Source organism: Denticeps clupeoides, unplaced genomic scaffold (assembly GCF_900700375.1).
Source record: "Denticeps clupeoides unplaced genomic scaffold, fDenClu1.1, whole genome shotgun sequence".
Lineage (NCBI taxonomy): Eukaryota > Metazoa > Chordata > Actinopteri > Clupeiformes > Denticipitidae > Denticeps > Denticeps clupeoides.
In genome coordinates this window covers 62,661-80,160 of record NW_021629712.1, presented here as the reverse complement: position 1 = coordinate 80,160, position 17,500 = coordinate 62,661, and the positions used below count along the sequence as shown (strand labels likewise).

Here is a 17,500-nt window from a genome sequence, read left to right as displayed (position 1 = left end):
CCCTGAGACCAGGGCGAATGAGAAGCTCCACCTGCTGGAGACGTGGTCTCCTTCACGTAGAGCGCCAGGAACACTGAGGGGTAAAATGAAGCGGCGGCGCCCTCTAGCAGCGTCAGTAGAAGATGCAGCGGGTGTGGTGGACGGGGACGTCCTCCATGTCCCGCTGGTGCTGCTTGGCGTACGGCCACAGGAAGAAGTCGATGAGGGCCGAGTTGACGCGGCACTCCGCCCCGTCCCGCTCCCGCACCAGCCGGTGCAGGCCGGCCTTGATCTTCTCCACGCAGTGGATGGAGCAGCCGCGGATCTCCACCTCCCTCCGCTCGCCCGAGCGCAGCAGCTCTCCTGAAGTGAGGAACCGTGAAAGGAACCGTGGACATGTTCTCACACCAAACACACACACACACACGGTCCACTGACCTTTCTTCAGAGCCTCCATCAGCTGATCGGAGTAGCGTAGCGCCCCCAAGTGGACGAGCGCCTGAGGGACCCTGTAGTCGGCGAACATGGTGAGGTGGTCCAGGTTCAGGACGTGGGCGTCTCCTCTGGCTTCCATGATCCCCCAGAAATCCGCCACCAGGATCTGAGCTCGTTTGTGGAATGAGATCTTCCGGCCCTGTCGGCACACGGCGCCGTTTTCCCGTTAAAGACGCTAATCACGCGTGGATTTCTCCGGCGTTCAGACCTTCTGACCTGGAAGGTGGCCTCGTCCCGGTAGGACGGCAGGTGGAGGACGATGTGCCGCACCATCTCCGCAGCGTCGTGTCCACACGCGCTCAGGAAGTGGCGGACGGAGCCGCCGTGTTTGAGCAGCGCGCGGCCGGCCTCGGTCAGCGCGGCGTGGCGCTCTGGCAGCATGGGCATGGGCGTGGCGTTGTCCGAGCGCAGGACCGTCCCGAGGTCCTCCACGCTCATCTGAGAGAAGTACGCAGCGTCGGTTATGGGCACCCCTACAAACACACACGCCAGTCAGGACCACGGGACACCTCGCTCGTCCTATAAATAATATGGCAGGTTACACACTCGCCCACGAACCAGAAGTCCCAGGTTCAAACCCCACTTACAACCATCGTGTCCCTGAGCAGGACACTTAACCCTGAGTGTCTCCAGGGGGGGACTGTCCCTGTATCTACTTATTATGAACCAGAAGACCCAGGTTCAAACCCCACTTACTACCATGGTGTCCCTGAGCAGGACGCTTAACCCGGAGTGTCTCCAGGGGGGGACTGTCCCTGTATCTACTTATTATGAACCAGAAGACCCAGGTTCAAACCCCACTTACTACCATGGTGTCCCTGAGCAGGACACTTAACCCTGAGTGTCTCCAGGGGGGGACTATCCCTGTATCTACTGACTATGAACCAGAAGACCCAGGTTCAAACCCCACTTACTACCATGGTGTCCCTGAGCAGGACACTTAACCCTGAGTGTCTCCAGGGGGGGACTGTCCCTGTAACTACTTACTATGAACCAGAAGACCCAGGTTCAAACCCCACTTACAACCATCGTGTCCCTGAGCAGGACACTTAACCCTGAGTGTCTCCAGGGGGGGACTGTCCCTGTATCTACTTATTATGAACCAGAAGACCCAGGTTCAAACCCCACTTACAACCATCGTGTCCCTGAGCAGGACACTTAACCCTGAGTGTCTCCAGGGGGGGACTGTCCCTGTAACTACTTACTATGAACCAGAAGACCCAGGTTCAAACCCCACTTACAACCATCGTGTCCCTGAGCAGGACACTTAACCCTGAGTGTCTCCAGGGGGGGACTGTCCCTGTATCTACTTATTATGAACCAGAAGACCCAGGTTCAAACCCCACTTACAACCATCGTGTCCCTGAGCAGGACACTTAACCCTGAGTGTCTCCAGGGGGGGACTGTCCCTGTATCTACTTATTATGAACCAGAAGACCCAGGTTCAAACCCCACTTACAACCATCGTGTCCCTGAGCAGGACACTTAACCCTGAGTGTCTCCAGGGGGGGACTGTCCCTGTAACTACTTACTATGAACCAGAAGACCCAGGTTCAAACCCCACTTACAACCATCGTGTCCCTGAGCAGGACACTTAACCCTGAGTGTCTCCAGGGGGGGACTGTCCCTGTATCTACTTATTATGAACCAGAAGACCCAGGTTCAAACCCCACTTACAACCATCGTGTCCCTGAGCAGGACACTTAACCCTGAGTGTCTCCAGGGGGACTGTCCCTGTAACTACATACTATGAACCAGAAGACCCAGGTTCAAACCCCACGTCCTACCATCGCGTCCCCAGGGGGACTGTCCCTGTCACTACTGACTGTAAGTGGTTGTCTGGTAGAACTATCTGGAGAACTCGCTGTTCTTTCGTTCTTTATGACCTTCATCCATCGCTCTGGTGACGGCGGCACACAGTGACATGTATCCGCGGTAGGTGTCCCCGCGACAGGTCACTTCACACTGCTGGTCCTCCCGGTCGGGCCAGAAGGAGAAGTTCATGGTGTCCACCACGAACACCCAGTTGATGGCCGCGTCGCTGGTGGGGGGCGGGGCCAGGGGGTTCATCTGCTTCCAGCCGCCCGGCGCAAACACGCCGCTGTCCCTCAGGCCGTACAGCATCTCGGCGACGTTCCTCACGCCGCCCTCGTCCACGTGGACGTCCCGGCTCCGCTCTGCCACGAAACAGCCCGACTCACGTGGGGACAAAGGCGCGTCCTCGTCCATGACCGGAGGTTCTGCTGAGCAAAACAAAGCCGTGGTGACGTGGGAGGAGCTTTCTGGTGGATTTAAATTATTCTATTTATAGCTTTTCAGCTTTTAGTCTCAGTTTTCAGTGATTCTCTGTTCTCTGTCCCTTACAAGATGCGCTGTCTCAGGACAGCTTCTACCCCGGTGCCATCAGGCCAGAGACTCGGGACAATTCAGGGACAGCTTCTACCCCAGTGCCATCAGGCCAGAGACTCGGGACAATTCAGGGACAGCTTCTACCCCAGTGCCATCAGGCCAGAGACTCGGGACATTAAGGACAGCTTCTACCCCGGTGCCATCAGGCCAGAGACTCGGGACAATTCAGGGACAGCTTCTACCCCAGTGCCATCAGGCCAGAGACTCAGGACAATTCAGGGACAGCTTCTACCCCAGTGCCATCAGGCCAGAGACTCGGGACAATTAAGGACAGCTTCTACCCCGGTGCCATCAGGCCAGAGACTCGGGACAATTCAGGGACAGCTTCTACCCCAGTGCCATCAGGCCAGAGACTCGGGACAATTCAGGGACAGCTTCTACCCCAGTGCCATCAGGCCAGAGACTCGGGACAATTAAGGACAGCTTCTACCCCGGTGCCATCAGGCCAGAGACTCGGGACAATTCAGGGACAGCTTCTACCCCAGTGCCATCAGGCCAGAGACTCGGGACATTAAGGACAGCTTCTACCCCGGTGCCATCAGGCCAGAGACTCGGGACGATTCAGGGACAGCTTTCTACCCCGGTTGCCATCAGGCCAGAGACTCGGGACGATTCAGGGACAGCTTCTACCCCGGTGCCATCGTTCCAGAGACTCGGGACGATTCAGGACAGCTTCTACCCCGGTGCCATCAGGCCAGAGACTCGGGACGATTCTACCCCGGTGCCATCAGGCCAGAGACTCGGGACAATTCAGGGACAGCTTCTACCCCAGTGCCATCAGGCCAGAGACTCGGGACGATTCAGGGACAGCTTCGACCCCAGTGCCATCAGGCCAGAGACTCGGGACGATTCAGGGACAGCTTCTACCCCGGTGCCATCAGGCCAGAGACTCGGGACAATTCAGGGACAGCTTCTACCCCAGTGCCATCAGGCCAGAGACTCGGGACAATTCAGGGACAGCTTCTACCCCAGTGCCATCAGGCCAGAGACTCGGGACAATTAAGGACAGCTTCTACCCCGGTGCCATCAGGCCAGAGACTCGGGACAATTCAGGGACAGCTTCTACCCCAGTGCCATCAGGCCAGAGACTCGGGACAATTAAGGACAGCTTCTACCCCGGTGCCATCAGGCCAGAGACTCGGGACGATTCAGGACAGCTTCTACCCCGGTGCCATCAGGCCAGAGACTCGGGACGATTCAGGGACAGCTTCTACCCCGGTGCCATCAGGCCAGAGACTCGGGACGATTCAGGGACAGCTTCTACCCCGGTGCCATCGTTCCAGAGACTTGGGACGATTCAGGACAGCTTCTACCCCGGTGCCATCAGGCCAGAGACTCGGGACGATTCTACCCCGGTGCCATCAGGCCAGAGACTCGGGACAATTCAGGGACAGCTTCTACCCCAGTGCCATCAGGCCAGAGACTCGGGGACGATTCAGGGACAGCTTCGACCCCAGTGCCATCAGGCCAGAGACTCGGGACGATTCAGGGACAGCTTCTACCCCGGTGCCATCGTTCCAGAGACTCGGGACGATTCAGGACAGCTTCTACCCCGGTGCCATCGTTCCAGAGACTCGGGACAATTAAGGACAGCTTCTACCCCGGTGCCATCGGGCCAGAGACTCGGGACGATTCTACCCCGGTGCCATCAGGCCAGAGACTCGGGACGATTCAGGGACAGCTTCTACCCCGGTGCCATCAGGCCAGAGACTCGGGACGATTCAGGGACAGCTTCTACCCCGGTGCCATCAGGCCAGAGACTCGGGACGATTCAGGGACAGCTTCTACCCCGGTGCCATCAGGCCAGAGACTCGGGACGATTCAGGGACAGCTTCTACCCCGGTGCCATCAGGCCAGAGACTCGGGACGATTCAGGGACAGCTTCTACCCCGGTGCCATCGGGCCAGAGACTCGGGACGATTCTACCCCGGTGCCATCAGGCCAGAGACTCGGGACGATTCAGGGACAGCTTCTACCCCGGTGCCATCAGGCCAGAGACTCGGGACGATTCAGGGACAGCTTCTACCCCAGTGCCATCAGGCTGTTCAACACACAGGAACTGTGTAATACTGGAACACAAAACAACGTATACGCCACTGTCACCGTACACTTTACTACATGCAACTTACTTCACATTATGCAACGTAGCATTCTGCGTCTTATTTATTGCGGCTGAACCACTTTGTCCTCCATGTCCTCTGTGTATCATGCCGTATGTTCTGTCTGCGTGAGGGGTTCACTGTGCGCTGTACTTTGTACACATGGCAGTAAACTTCAACCTCAACTTCCTGACAAGGCCAAGACCTCAGTAACGTTGACAGCGAGTTGTGTATTTTGCTAGAAAGCAGACGTTCGGAATGGAAAGACGGGGAATTGTCCATCATGCACGTCCACACTTGTGAAAATCCACCCATTAGCCGTCACCCCCATTCCACGGACATAAATACTGGCGACGTTCACACGATCCGACCACCTGCAGATAAACGTCATCTTTCTCAGAAGAGAAGAGTTTTAACACCGGAAACCTACCACACGTACGAGCTGCGCGAAACACGTGGTCCGTCCCGTCGGCTCGCTGGGGGCGGAGCCTCACGGCGAGTCTGCGTGCTGCTACTGCGCATGCGCAGACACGTGACCATTCAGAATACTTAACACTAACTTGTAACTTTCTTATCGTCTGATTTACGTAAGTAAAACCTACAACAGAGTGAATAAAATGATTGTTTTCATGGTTTGAGTCCTGATTAATTTCATTGTTGGAAACATGAAAGCACGTCGTAAGTGTCTCTGGCTCATATATGCGCGCTTGTGGCGAACATTAGTGTTGTCACCGCGCATGCGCAAGTCCGCGTCCGGGAGCCGAAGAAATTAATACATTTCAATAGTAGACAACATGAATTTTAAATGTACATTTTCCATGAAAAAAATTGACTCTATACCCCACTTGTAAAATCCAAGCAGCATAGTTCACATTTGTAAAAAGTGGCATTGCCTTTATTTTCAGACTAACAGCAAATATCACAACCGTGTTAGGGAAATGGAGGGAATGTCAGGAATCCAAAAAGTATAAAACAATAATAATAATAATAATGTGTGATCCAAGTAGGGCGGGGTGGGAGTCCAGAGGTAGAGAGAATTTCACCAATAAACGGCGGGCGGGGTGAACATAAGGAGTGATCACTTTGAAATAACCACGTCTTCAGACTTTACAATAGAAATAAATCATGAGATATTTACAGAATCTTCATTCAACAAAAACCCAAAAATATATATTTTGCACTCGGTACTGCATGATGGAGACTTCAAATACAGAACAGGGTTAAAGACACACCCACTCACACACACCTCTTCCATCACAAATCCAATAAAAACATTCTACTCGCATGGACAAGTAAAATGGAACATGAATACAGCTGTGTCTGTCTGAAGCAAATGTAAAATTGGCCCATTAAAGGTTTAAAAAGCAACAAAAAGAAAGAAAAAAAAAAATTGAAGTGGTGATGTGAACACGCCTCCTGGATTTACAACCCACCAAAGTACTACTTCACACTCACACAGTGGGAAGCTGGGGGAGAAAGACTGGAGAACTGTCCAAAATCAAGAGAAGAGAGAGAAATGCCAGGGGAGTCCTGAGTGGGCGGGGCTAGTCCTGGTGACCAAGCAGGTGCAGCGCGCTGCAGGGGCAGAAGGAAGGAGGCGGGGTTAGCACAGTTGATAAACGTGAGAGTGTGTGTGTGTGTGTGTGTGTAAAAATAAAGACCGGCCTGTTCTGAAGAAGGTACTGTGCGTTCTGGATCTGCTCCTGTGTGCCAGTGATGGTGATGATGCGATCTTCAGAGCCCTGCAGTGGCTCGTCTATTTTAATGGCCGCCCCCGACTCATGGCGAATCTGCTTTATGCGCTGACCCCCTTTACCGATGATGGAGCCGGCCAGCTGTGGACGGGGAAATAACTCATTCAGAAAACGCGGGACGGGACAGATTCACATTTACGCAAACGTGTAAAGTAAAAAGTATAAAACCCGGATACGGAGCCACATGCAGCTCCAACTCACATCTTTTGGGATCGTCACTTGCGTGGTAATGACCGGTCCCCCCACATCACTGTAGGACCCACGTCCACCTGACAGAACAACGCCAGAGCATATTAACTGCAGGCCTGTGTGTGTGTGTGTGTGTGTGTGTGTGTAAGTGAGGGTGTGTGTGTGTGTGTGTGTGTGAGGGTGTGTATGTGAGAGCTCACCAGACTGGTAGTGGTCCCAAGATGAGTCGTTATCTGCACTCAGGAAAAGAAGATGGAGAATAAAGATGGAGAATAACTACTCACCACCGCCACAGTGAGGAGCCACTCACCATATCCTCGGTCACTCTGTAGGACAGAAGACAGAAGTAAACCTTTTAGAACTGAGACCCCATGATCCCCTCCACCCGTATGTGACCGTGCCAGCCTGCTACTCACCATGCTGTCACCATAGCGATCGCTGGGTCTTCCTCGTCTGTCATTACGACTAAAACCAGAAAAGAAAGGAGGGCGGGGTCAGCCAGTCTCTGGGTGTGGTCTGGTTATGGTGGCGGGAAGACGGGTGAAGCCAGACTAGGGGTGTTGAAATTAATCGTATAATCGATTATGTTGCATCGACGCAGCGCAGAACATAATCGATTACACCATGACGACGTGGCTCAGCCATTTTCATGCGGCGGTATAAAATTTCTAGTTAAAAAGTAGTACCGGTAGTGAGCGTCCACAGATCTACAACATAACATTTACAGCATTTATCAGACGCTCTGACTTACAGTCAGTAGTGACAGGGACAGTCCTCCCCTGGAGACACTCAGGGTTAAGCGTCTTGCTCAGGGACACGATGGTAGTAAGTGGGATTTGAACCCGGGTCTTCTGGTTCACAGGCGAGCGTGTTACCCGCTAGGCTACTACCAGCCCCATTTAGTAAAACACTGACTTTTTTTTTTTTTTTTGCCCGGAGCCCCATGAAAGCGGCTTTAGATTTTCTCCAATGAGCAGAAGCGAAAGTGACGTGATCGTCGGTGAAACGTGTCCTCTGTATTTAACCGTCACCTTGGTGAGCAGTGGGCACCATGACAGGCGCCCGGAGGGCAGCGTGTACTCGCCTGACGCCACGGACATCTGAACCAGGCGCTTGTGGCTTCAGGTTGTAACGGGCAGGTTACACGTACCGAAACGTTCCTGCTTTTACGTAAAACGGAATGAAATATCACAGGGACGGCAGGAGCTGGGACCGGGGACCACTAACAGATGAGTCCCGACTGGCGTACGAGAGCGAGTTTGAAAACGTACGTGACACGATTGGATCACGATTATCGACGCGAGACCAGTGAAGGTTCACACCCAGTCCCGATGGGAGGGACTTACTTGTGTCTGTCGTCATGGTTTCCACGGTGAGAGTCGTAGGGATACTGGTCATCTCTGAAAGCACAGACACGCCCATCTCAGACAGGAAACGTGGAGAACCTCCAGTAGACGCAGAGGGGCGGAGCCTCTTACCCTCTCCTGTGGTGGGGGGGAGGCATGGGTGGATTGCGGCCCCGTCCGCCACGCCCACCTCGCCCGGGGGGCATGGGCGGCGGCCCTCGGCGTGGACTCATGTCGTCGTAGTCTCGGCGAGAGTGGTGCATGGAGTGGCTGCCGCGGGGAGGGGGCATGCGCTCGAAGCCGCCGCCCTCCCCGTCCTCCCCGCGACGGGAAGCCGCCGCCCATGGGGCGTCGCCCGCTGCCCCGCTCCTCGAAGGCCGTGCTGAAGCCGCCGTAGTCGTACGTCTCGTCGTAGAAGTTGGGGTCGTAGGGCTGCGCCCGGCCCTTGATGGGAGTCTGCGGTGACGGAGCGACAGTTTAACACGGCGGGCGTCCCGGTGGAGACGGGTCACGCAGGACCTACCTCAGATATCAGCTCCAGCATGGTTCTGATGCACTCCACCACACGCTCGGCCTTCCCGCCCACCAGGACCACCCGGTCGCTGGACTGAGGACAGCACTCCTGGAACAGCTTTATGGTGGTCTGCGTGTTCTACACACAGAGGGGGACGGAGGGACATTAGGCGCAGCTCACCTGCAGGGTTCCAGGAGCTCCAGGCGCAAGGCTCACCTCTCTTAGCTCCTTGATCTTGGCTCCCTTCACACCAATGATGCTGCCTGCCAGGCTCTGGTGGATGAGCAGCCGCAGCTCGCAGTCAAAGTCCACGCCCTTGTGGTGCTGGTACTGATGGCAGAGCCGATAACCACAGGTCAGTAGTTACATACTAACCAGCGGGTAACCAGAAGACCCGGGTTTAAACCCCACTTACTACCATTGTGTCCCTGAGCAGGACACTTAACCCTGAGTGTCTCCAGGGGGGACTGTCCCTGTCACTACTGACTAAGTCGCTCTGGATAAGGGCGTCTGGTAAATGCTGGAAATGTAAAATGTAAGCAAAGCCATGACACTAATAATAATGTTTAACTTGCTACTGCCATTCAGTGACTAGGACAGTCCCCCTGGAGACACTCAGGGTTAAGTGTCTTTACTGGGACACAATGGTCGTAAGTGGGGTTTGAACCAGGGACTTTGTGGTCTCTCCCACCAGACACAACCATGCTGCAGCATCAGATCTAGAATCTAGATGTCTCACCTCCTCCAGGGTGGGGATGATCTTCAGCAGGATCTCGCCCACCGTGGGGACATCGGCACTGATACTCAGAATGCTGGAGACAGAGAGGGGCACGTCAGTGACGGGGACGTTGCGCAGGAGCAGAGCGGAGAGAGAGAGAGACCTACCGCTCAGGACCACTGCTGTCCGGGACGGACACGCTCGCGTTGTACTGCACAAGAGGGGAAAGACAAGGTGATGTCCAGCCCATCTCAGGACTTGTGCCGAGTAAGAAATGGAATGGAACGAGTCGGTGTTGAAATACTCACGTCTGAACGCAGAGCCTTGATGTTTCTGCCTCCCTTCCCAATGACCGCGCCCGCGTTCTTAAAAAGCACACAGAGGAGACGCTGTCACCGTCCACCAGGGCTCAACTCTCAACACAGTTCTTATGTCCATGGGGACGTCTCACCTTGCTCTGTAGTAATATTCTGAGCTCCACCATATCGTCGCTGGAGTTCCTGGAGCGTTTGAACGTCTGGTGCTCATCAGCATCTTCTGCTGGGCGCTTTCCTGCAGGGAGAGACATTTCTCATCCTCCTTACAGTCCGTTTCTAAACCTCTCCGTCTGCATCACTCGTTACGTTCCAAAACAGAGTCAGAGCTGGTCAACCAGTGTTTCACCTCATCTAACCAGGGGTTATAAAGCACTTCATCTGAAAGCCAAACCTCTCTGTGTATGTATATATGCAGTAAGTATACGTGTGTGTGTGTATGTAGATGTGTGTATAGGGTGTATAGAGGCCGTATAGGGTGCTAGTAGCCTAGTGGGTTACACACTCGCCTGTGAACCAGAAGACCCAGGTTCAAATCTCACTTACTACCATTGTGTCCCTGAGCAAGACACTTAACCCTGAGTGTCTCCAGGGGGGGACTGTCCCTGTAACTACTGATTGTAAGTGACTTATTATTTATTGCTGCTGCACTTTGCCTTCTATGTCTTCTATGTATCATGTTCTATGATCTGTCTACGTGGGAGAGGTTTTCAAGTAAGAATTTTTTGTACATATGACAATAAACTTCAACCTAGTAAGTCGCTCTGGATAAGGGCGTCTGGTAAAAGCTGGAAATGTAAATGTGTATTTATGTATGTATATATCACCATTGCTCTCTGAGCTGCTGTAGTTGGTCTGTGCCTCCTGCTGCTCGTTTTCAGCCTCCATCTCTCTCATTAGCAGGTCAGTCAGGTCAGTGCAGCTACACACAGGTCAACGTGGCCAAATACACACGACAACCTGCGGGGTCAAACAACAGAACGACCAGTGAACACCCTCTGCAGAGAAAAGGTGGATGTTTCGTTTACAAGAGGCCGTGTGCGCCGCTCAAAGGTCCAACTCGAGCAGAGTTTTACTGGAGCCGCAGGAGCGACGACGAAACGGGGAAGAAACGACTGAACCCGAGCGGCGGCGCGGCTAGCGTTAGCCGATTAGCCTGTTCACCGAAACAACGAGAAGCGCGGCGCGGCGCACGGCGACAGCAGCCCGGCGGCCCGCGGAGGGCAGACCTGCTCCGGGGACGAGGCGGAAATAATGTCCGTCCGGTTCGTTTTCTGTCTTTCTTTTTTAAATAAAAGCGAGTATTGTGTAAAAGACGCTCGGGAGCTAGCATGCTAGCTGTGGAGTAGACAGACACGAACGGCACGTAGGTGTCCGTCGTGCGTGTCGTCGCGACTGGTGGCCGGGTCCTGGCCCCGACCTGCGGTGAGTACGTTTTAACACGCCGTACACAGAAAAGGGCCGAAAGGCGCGAAGTCGTCGCGTTTCACCAGACATCAGCCCGAAGCTAGCTGCTACATACCCAGCCAGGAACTCGCGACTCCGGTCAACCGAACTACGCGGACGGCGCCGCGTTCCGCAGCCTTTACCAATGGGAGCGCGCCACGTCACACGGCGGGCCGCTGATTGGTCAGCAGCCGCGGCTCCTCTCAGCTGATTGGACAAGACGCCTGTCCGTCTGGCTACGTGATGGGCTACGCCGCTTGGTTGATTTTTTTCCTGAAAACTTTTATTCTCGCGTCCTTGTGCGTTTTTTGTTTGATGAACATTTGAATTTGATAATCGCCGGAACTGAGGTTGGTGGAGACATGATGTGGAATGTGTAGTAACTGTGCTGAAATAGTGACAGAGGTCCATGCACGTCCTGCAGGATGGAGGCCGTGGGCTCCTGGCTGCGCTCCCGCTGGCAGGTTCTGGTTCCGGACGCCTGGCTGGAGGCCTGCGTGGGCTGGGTGGTGCAGGAGAGCGGTGACCGGGTCCTGGACCCGGAGCAGCTGCAGCAGCAGGTTCTGGAGCAGTGGCTGCTGACGGACCTGCGGGCCCTGGGGCAGGCGGCCCTCCCGGAGGACCTGGCGGGGCCCGGGCCCTCGGCCCTCAGGGGCTGCGCGTGCGTGCAGGTGGACTCGCTGCTGGACGTGAGCCAGCCCGCGTACTCGCAGCTGCAGCGCTGTCGAGGGGACGACTGCTCGGACCAGGAGGTGTGCGGCGCCACGCAGGCCACGCAGGCCACGCAGGCGGCGCGCCGGCCCGCCAGGATGCTGATGCTGCAGCTGACGGACGGCGTGCGCAGCTGCGAGGCGCTGGAGCTGCGGCCGGTTCCGGCGCTTCGGCCGGACCTGCCGCCGGGGACCAAGCTGCTGCTGCAGGGCCCCATCGCCTGCAGGCTGGGCGTGCTGCTCCTCGGCCCGGAGAACGTGCGGCTGCTGGGCGGGGAGGTGGAGGCGCTGGTGGAGAGGAACCGGCAGGTGAGGAACCGGTAGAATGCGCGAAGGTGTGGAGCATCTGGCTGGTTTACGTGCTGTGCGCGCAGGTGCGGCTTCTGAGCAGGGCGCTGGGGCTGCCGGAGGCGGAGCGTGCCGGAGAGGACGAGGGTCCCCGCCCCACCCACATCCCCGGTGGGCCTCCTGACGACGACGACTTCCCCGACGACGACTTTCCCCTGGACGAGCTGGACCATGCGCTCTCCCAGCAGATTTCCCAGGATGCAGTGCCCCGTCACCAGGAAGGAGGCTCCGCCCCCTTCACGTACCTGTGCACTTTGCAGGCCGGTCCTTGGCCGCCCCCCGCAGCGCAGGAGGTGCGCCTGCAGGCGTTCATCGTGACGCTGCAGGGCAGCATGCGCAGCCGCGGGGGACAGTGGGGCGTGGCCGCCTGCATCTCGGACGGCACCGGCTACCTGGAGGTGGAGCTGTCCGACGCCGTCCTGACGGGCCTGGTGGGGCTCTCCGCCGGTGAATGGAAGCTCCTGCGGCGGGACGATCGGCGGCGCGCCGAGGCCGAGTCCCGGCTGCAGCGCTGCCAGCGCCGCCTTGTGGACATGTGCTGCATCTTCACCGTACGCCTCGACCCTGCGGGGGAGCGCGCCGTCGTCCTGAGCGCCGACACACCGACCGAGACGGACCGCGCCGCGCTGCAGGAACGTGTAGAGGGGCGGCGCGGCGGACCTGACCTCCCCTGACCTCACCTGACCTCACCTGACCTCACCTCCTCATCTCGTCTTTCTTCTGTTAAAAAGTTAATAAAGTTCACTTTCAGTTTGTCTTAATTCTCTGTAATTGTCACGTTGTCATCTTAGACAATTGGACTATTGTTACTTATTATCTATCATTTCTTCCCAAATTCCTTGAAGTGGCCCCGTAATCAGAAGGTTGCCGGTTCGAATGCCACTGAGGTCCCCTTGATGAAGGTCCCGTCCCCACACGCTGCTCCCCGGGCGCCTGTCACGGTGCACACTGTCACCGAGGGTGACGGTTAAATAGAGAGGACGCGATTCACTGTGTGCACCGCATGCTGTGCTGCAGTGTATCACAATGACCGTCACTTCACATTATGAATATTTAATGAGTTGAGTGATCCTCTCTGGTCTTTTGTACACAATTGTGCCGGAACGTGACGTCCAAACCCGTTTCGTTCCCTCCTCTAGTCTGAGGAGCATCTCTGTCCAGATTTGACATGAACGACAGTAAAAGTCCAACATTTTGTTTGTTGACATCAGAAACTTTTATTGAACAGCAGGAACTTGGAATCGAAATGGACGTTTACATTCAGGCTGATGAGAAGATTTGGTGGAATTGAGGGTCTAAGTGGAACAACAAAGAACAAGAGACGATCTGAACTGGATTGAACTGTAACACGGTGACACCTGCTGGATGTGTGTGTGTGTGTGTGTGTGTGGCTTATAATCCTCAGTTGTTCTGACTCTCTGTTCGTTACAGAAGCTTCAGCGATGATTTGATATAAAGCCTGAACCCAGGATGGAGGGGCTGGGTGAAGGTGGTCTGGACTCTGTGCAGGAGGGTCATCGTGGACAGAGTTCCTGCACTGTGGTCCACATACACTCCTATTCTGGAGGAGATGGAGTCTGGAGGAGATGGAGTGTGGAGGAACGAGGGGCTGGATGTAGAGCAGACCAAACTCCAGGACTGATCATTAGATCCAAACCAACACGCTTTACTCCCCACTTTCCTGCTGATGGTTCTATATGAGGCTGAAATAGAAACCCAGTCACCACTCCACTCCACCTCCCAGTAGCAGCGTCCAGACACACCTTCTCTACACAGAACCTGACACACATCAAATCTCTCTGGATGATCAGGATATGGCTGTTCCTGTGGTCTCCACGTCACTCTTCTGTCCTCCTCAGACAGATGGAGGTTTTTATTTACTGTGTTTGGATCCAGGGTGAACTGACAGGAATCTGATGGAGGTAAAAACAGGACAGATGTTCCACTGAGTAGAACTTTTTATTAAAATCATCAGATTTCAGTAAAATAAGATTTACAGATTTGTTCCCCTTGATGAAGGTCCCCACACACTGCTCCCTGGCACACTGTGCCCATTGATGGTTAAATACAGAGGACACATTCCACCGTGTCACCATGTGCTGTGCTGCTGTGTCTCACAATGAAAATCACGTCACTTTCAGGGCAGGAAACCAAAAAAATGGCAGATGGATCTGACGGACGAGGTTGAAGTCGGTTCCAATGAACACGTGGCAGCTGGCAGAAGGATTAGAGGGCCGGGTGATGAGGATGGGTAGCAAACATGGGTGCTCACCGCTGCAGAGAGACACAGTCCTTGTGAAGTGAAGTGATTGTCACTTGCGGTACAGAGCAGCACAGCACACAGTGCACACAGTGAAATGTGTCCTCTGTATTTATCCCATCACCCTGAGTGAGCAGTGGGCACCATGACAGGCGCCCGGGGAGCAGTGTGTGGGGACGGTGCTTTGCTCAGTGGCATCTTGGCGGATCGGGATTCGAACCGGCAACCTTCTGATTACGGGGCCGCTTCCTTAACCACTAGGCCACCGTCGCCTCCGCTAGGCCAACACCATTGTGCCACGGCGCCCCCTGCTGGGTTGGGTGTCTCCCTGCAGTGGACCAGCAGACTGCCCCGCCCCAAAAGTGGATTAAATGTTTGTCGATAGTGAGCGGTTTTGTGTGTGGAGTGTGAACGTATGTGTAGTGACCTGTAATGAAATGGGGGGTGGTAGTATCCTAGCGGGTAACACACTCATCTATGAAGCAGAAGAACCCAGGTTCAAATCCCTACCATTGTGTCCCTGAGCAGGACACTTAACCCTGAGTGTCTCCAGGGGGGGACTGTCCCTGTAACTACTGACTGTAAGTCGCTCTGGATAAGGGCGTCTGATAAATGCCGTAAATGTAAAATCCTGTGTAATATTTGTTCATCATGAGTTATTAACTGATCTGGATAAAGTTTTTCCTCTACAGCAAACTTTTATTCTCACTGCCTGCCGATTTATTACAACGTCTGATAGATTAGATGCTGCGACAGCATCTCCTGCCTCATTTCTTCATCATCAGTGCAGTTCAGTTATTCTTCACAAGGTGTCACTCTGAGCTTCTCCATGAGAACTCACATTCAATACATAACCAACACTGAGAAAATATCACAGTTTAGTGAATAATTACTGATCACAACTCTGTGTGGAAGAAGCGCTGCAATAACATAAAAAGGACACGATTACCAAACTGTAAAGCAAATCACATTTTATTGTAAACTTTCAAGACGAAGAACGAAACTTATAAATGAAGGTCTAGGAAATTATAACAGGACACCAGGCAAAAGACCACAGAGAAGGAAGTGAGCAGCCTATGTAATCTCACCCGTAGCACAGATGTAATCAATAATTATGGGAGCAGGAGCAGGTGGGTGTGGGAATGCTTCTCATCCAAGGGGGTGGACCCACTCACAATTTTACACAAGAACACAGCCGTGAATAAAGAACGGGACCAAAACCTCATCTGACAGCAACTTCACCCAACCATCCAAGAACAGGCCGGTGAAGAATGAGGCCTTTCCCAGCATGATGGAGCACCGCGCCATACGGCCAAACCGAGCACTACGTGGCTCGAGGAACAAAATACTGGAATTTGGGGTCCATGGCAGGAAACTCCCCGGAACAACAAACAATGGTAGTAAACTGGTGGGAATTTGAGTTCAGAGTCCCAGGTTCAAACCCCACTAACTACCATCGAGTCCTCCAGCACGATACGTAGCCCTGAAGGGAAAGTGGCCTCGTCTGGCGCGAATTCACTAACAAAGCCACCAAATAAAAGCCACCCGCAATGGTGTGTGTGTGTATGTGATGGTGTGTGTGTGTGTATATGTGATGGTGTATGATGGTGTGTGTGTGTATATGTCATGGTGTGTGATGGTGTTTGTGTATGTGATGGTGTGTGTGTGTATATCTTATTTGTATATTTTGTTTTTAAAATGTTATTTATACCTTTGTATTTAATGTTACTGTTTGTATTTAATGTTACTTGTATGGGTCTGAGAGTAACACAATTTCAATTCTCTGTATGTCCTGTATACATGTGGCAGAATTGACAATAAAGCTGACTTTGACTTGACTTGACTATATGTGATGGTGTGTGTGTGTGTATATGTGATGGTGTGTGATGGTGTGTCTGTGTATATGTGATGGTGTGTGATGGTGTGTGTGTGTATATGACAGCACTCTGACAGCACTGAGAAGCTCCTTCAGTTGCAGGCTGCTGCACCCACGATGTGGGAAGGAGAGGTTCAGAAGGTCTTTTCTTCCAACCGCTGTCAGACCTCACAGTTGACCACACAGACACACACACAGACAAACACACACACGGTAATTACCAACTGTACTGGTGTACCCACTGCACATGTGTAGATCTCAATTGTACATTTGTAGATATTTAAATTTACAGATTTTTTTGTTGCTGCAATTTACTTCTGTTTCTATCCACTTTCTGCTGTAACAAATGCAATTTCCCACTTGTGGGACTAATAAAGGTTGATCTTATCTTATCTTATCTTATATGTGTGTGATGGTGTGTGTATATGTGTGTGTGTGTGTGTGGCTCATCACGATCACGCTGCAATTCAGCCCGTCGCCTCGTGCGTCAAAACGCACGTCACTGTCCGTGTGTCTCGACGTGTGTGTGTGTGTGTGTGTGTGTGTGTGAGCGATGATGCGGTTCGCGCGCTTCTCTCGGACGTCTCCTCGCTGATCAATAAAACGCGCGCACGTCCTCCTCTTCCTCCCTCCTCTCCCTCCTCTTCCTCCCTCTCCTCCACCGTCCACACTGCGCGCTGCGCTCCTCCACGCCGCGCGTCTCTCCGCGTCCCCGGTCGGCGCGGAACCCGCTGCTTCTGGTCGGGAGCTGATTCTTATCTTTACTTTTGCCTTCATTTTTTTTTTCTCTGGTCTGGAATCTTCTGTCCTCGTCCTGCGCGTCCCGAGTCCGGCGCCCGGGGACCCGGCAAAAATATTTTTATTATTTTTACTTTTTTTTAATTTTATTTTGTGAGTGTGTGTGCATGTGTGTTAGTGTTAGATTCGTCTGAAATACTTGGGTGGGTTTTCAGCTGCTTCTTAAAGGAGTGAAGTAATCCTGACAGTTATGTTCTTGCAGCGGTTAAATACTTACCGGGTTGAGCAGACCTGCCTCATTTCTG

The 17,500-nt window shown here is 53.7% G+C and overlaps 4 protein-coding genes across 8 annotated transcripts in view; 1 reads left to right on the top strand and 3 right to left on the bottom strand.

Annotated features, from left to right (window-relative positions):
- qng1 (Q-nucleotide N-glycosylase 1) overlaps positions 1 to 5,457 on the bottom strand; it is a 5,552-nt gene extending 95 nt beyond the window's left edge. The window contains exons 1-5 of one of the 4 annotated variants that reach the window (XM_028965339.1): positions 5,413 to 5,457; positions 2,361 to 2,714; positions 691 to 947; positions 418 to 613; positions 1 to 342 (exon numbers count right to left, since the gene is read on the bottom strand). The exon at positions 1 to 342 is cut by the window's left edge and continues 95 nt beyond it. In XM_028965339.1, the coding sequence (XP_028821172.1) occupies positions 113 to 342; positions 418 to 613; positions 691 to 947; positions 2,361 to 2,703 (1,026 nt within the window). In that variant the 5' untranslated portion in view covers positions 2,704 to 2,714; positions 5,413 to 5,457 and the 3' untranslated portion in view covers positions 1 to 112. The other 3 variants (XM_028965343.1, XM_028965340.1, XM_028965341.1) reach the window with 3 other exon arrangements.
- A 392-nt stretch (positions 5,458 to 5,849) lies between these two features.
- On the bottom strand, positions 5,850 to 11,401 carry hnrnpk (heterogeneous nuclear ribonucleoprotein K). Its single transcript, XM_028965345.1, is given in 17 exon segments — positions 5,850 to 6,557; positions 6,648 to 6,817; positions 6,938 to 7,005; positions 7,126 to 7,158; positions 7,236 to 7,251; positions 7,342 to 7,390; positions 8,272 to 8,325; positions 8,404 to 8,588; positions 8,590 to 8,727; positions 8,795 to 8,923; positions 9,002 to 9,115; positions 9,525 to 9,597; positions 9,671 to 9,714; positions 9,812 to 9,868; positions 9,955 to 10,055; positions 10,645 to 10,777; positions 11,340 to 11,401. Coding segments are annotated over 16 exon segments (1,332 nt in total). The 5' UTR covers positions 10,715 to 10,777; positions 11,340 to 11,401; the 3' UTR covers positions 5,850 to 6,526.
- Positions 10,751 to 13,065, top strand: rmi1 (RMI1, RecQ mediated genome instability 1, homolog (S. cerevisiae)). 2 transcript variants are annotated; one of them, XM_028965346.1, is made up of 3 exons: positions 10,751 to 11,082; positions 11,688 to 12,282; positions 12,348 to 13,065. In XM_028965346.1, exons 1-3 carry the CDS (start codon positions 11,072 to 11,074, stop codon positions 12,993 to 12,995), a joined length of 1,254 nt encoding a protein of 417 aa, XP_028821179.1. In that variant the 5' UTR covers positions 10,751 to 11,071; the 3' UTR covers positions 12,996 to 13,065. The 2 variants fall into 2 exon arrangements, with proteins under 2 accessions (XP_028821179.1, XP_028821180.1); XM_028965347.1 differs by lacking the exon at positions 10,751 to 11,082 and adding an exon at positions 11,529 to 11,613.
- Positions 13,066 to 13,746: 681 nt separating this feature from the next.
- LOC114772450 (stonustoxin subunit beta-like) lies at positions 13,747 to 15,889 on the bottom strand. Its single transcript, XM_028965332.1, has 2 exons — positions 15,813 to 15,889; positions 13,747 to 14,266 (listed from the first exon to the last, which is right to left on the bottom strand). Exons 1-2 carry the CDS (start codon positions 15,887 to 15,889, stop codon positions 13,747 to 13,749), a joined length of 597 nt encoding a protein of 198 aa, XP_028821165.1.
- Positions 15,890 to 17,500: the final 1,611 nt, after the last annotated feature.

Bases quoted from the DNA above. Each gene is read 5' to 3' on its own strand.
- rmi1 (XM_028965346.1), top strand. The intron at 12,283-12,347 runs GTGAGGAACCGG...CTGTGCGCGCAG, and splicing joins TGGTGGAGAGGAACCGGCAG to GTGCGGCTTCTGAGCAGGGC.
- LOC114772450 (XM_028965332.1), bottom strand. From the start codon at position 15,889: ATGGCGCGGTGCTCCATCATGCTGGGAAAGGCCTCATTCTTCACCGGC. The intron at 14,267-15,812 runs GTCAGATGAGGT...AGTTCTACTCAG, and splicing joins GATGGTTGGGTGAAGTTGCT to TGGAACATCTGTCCTGTTTT.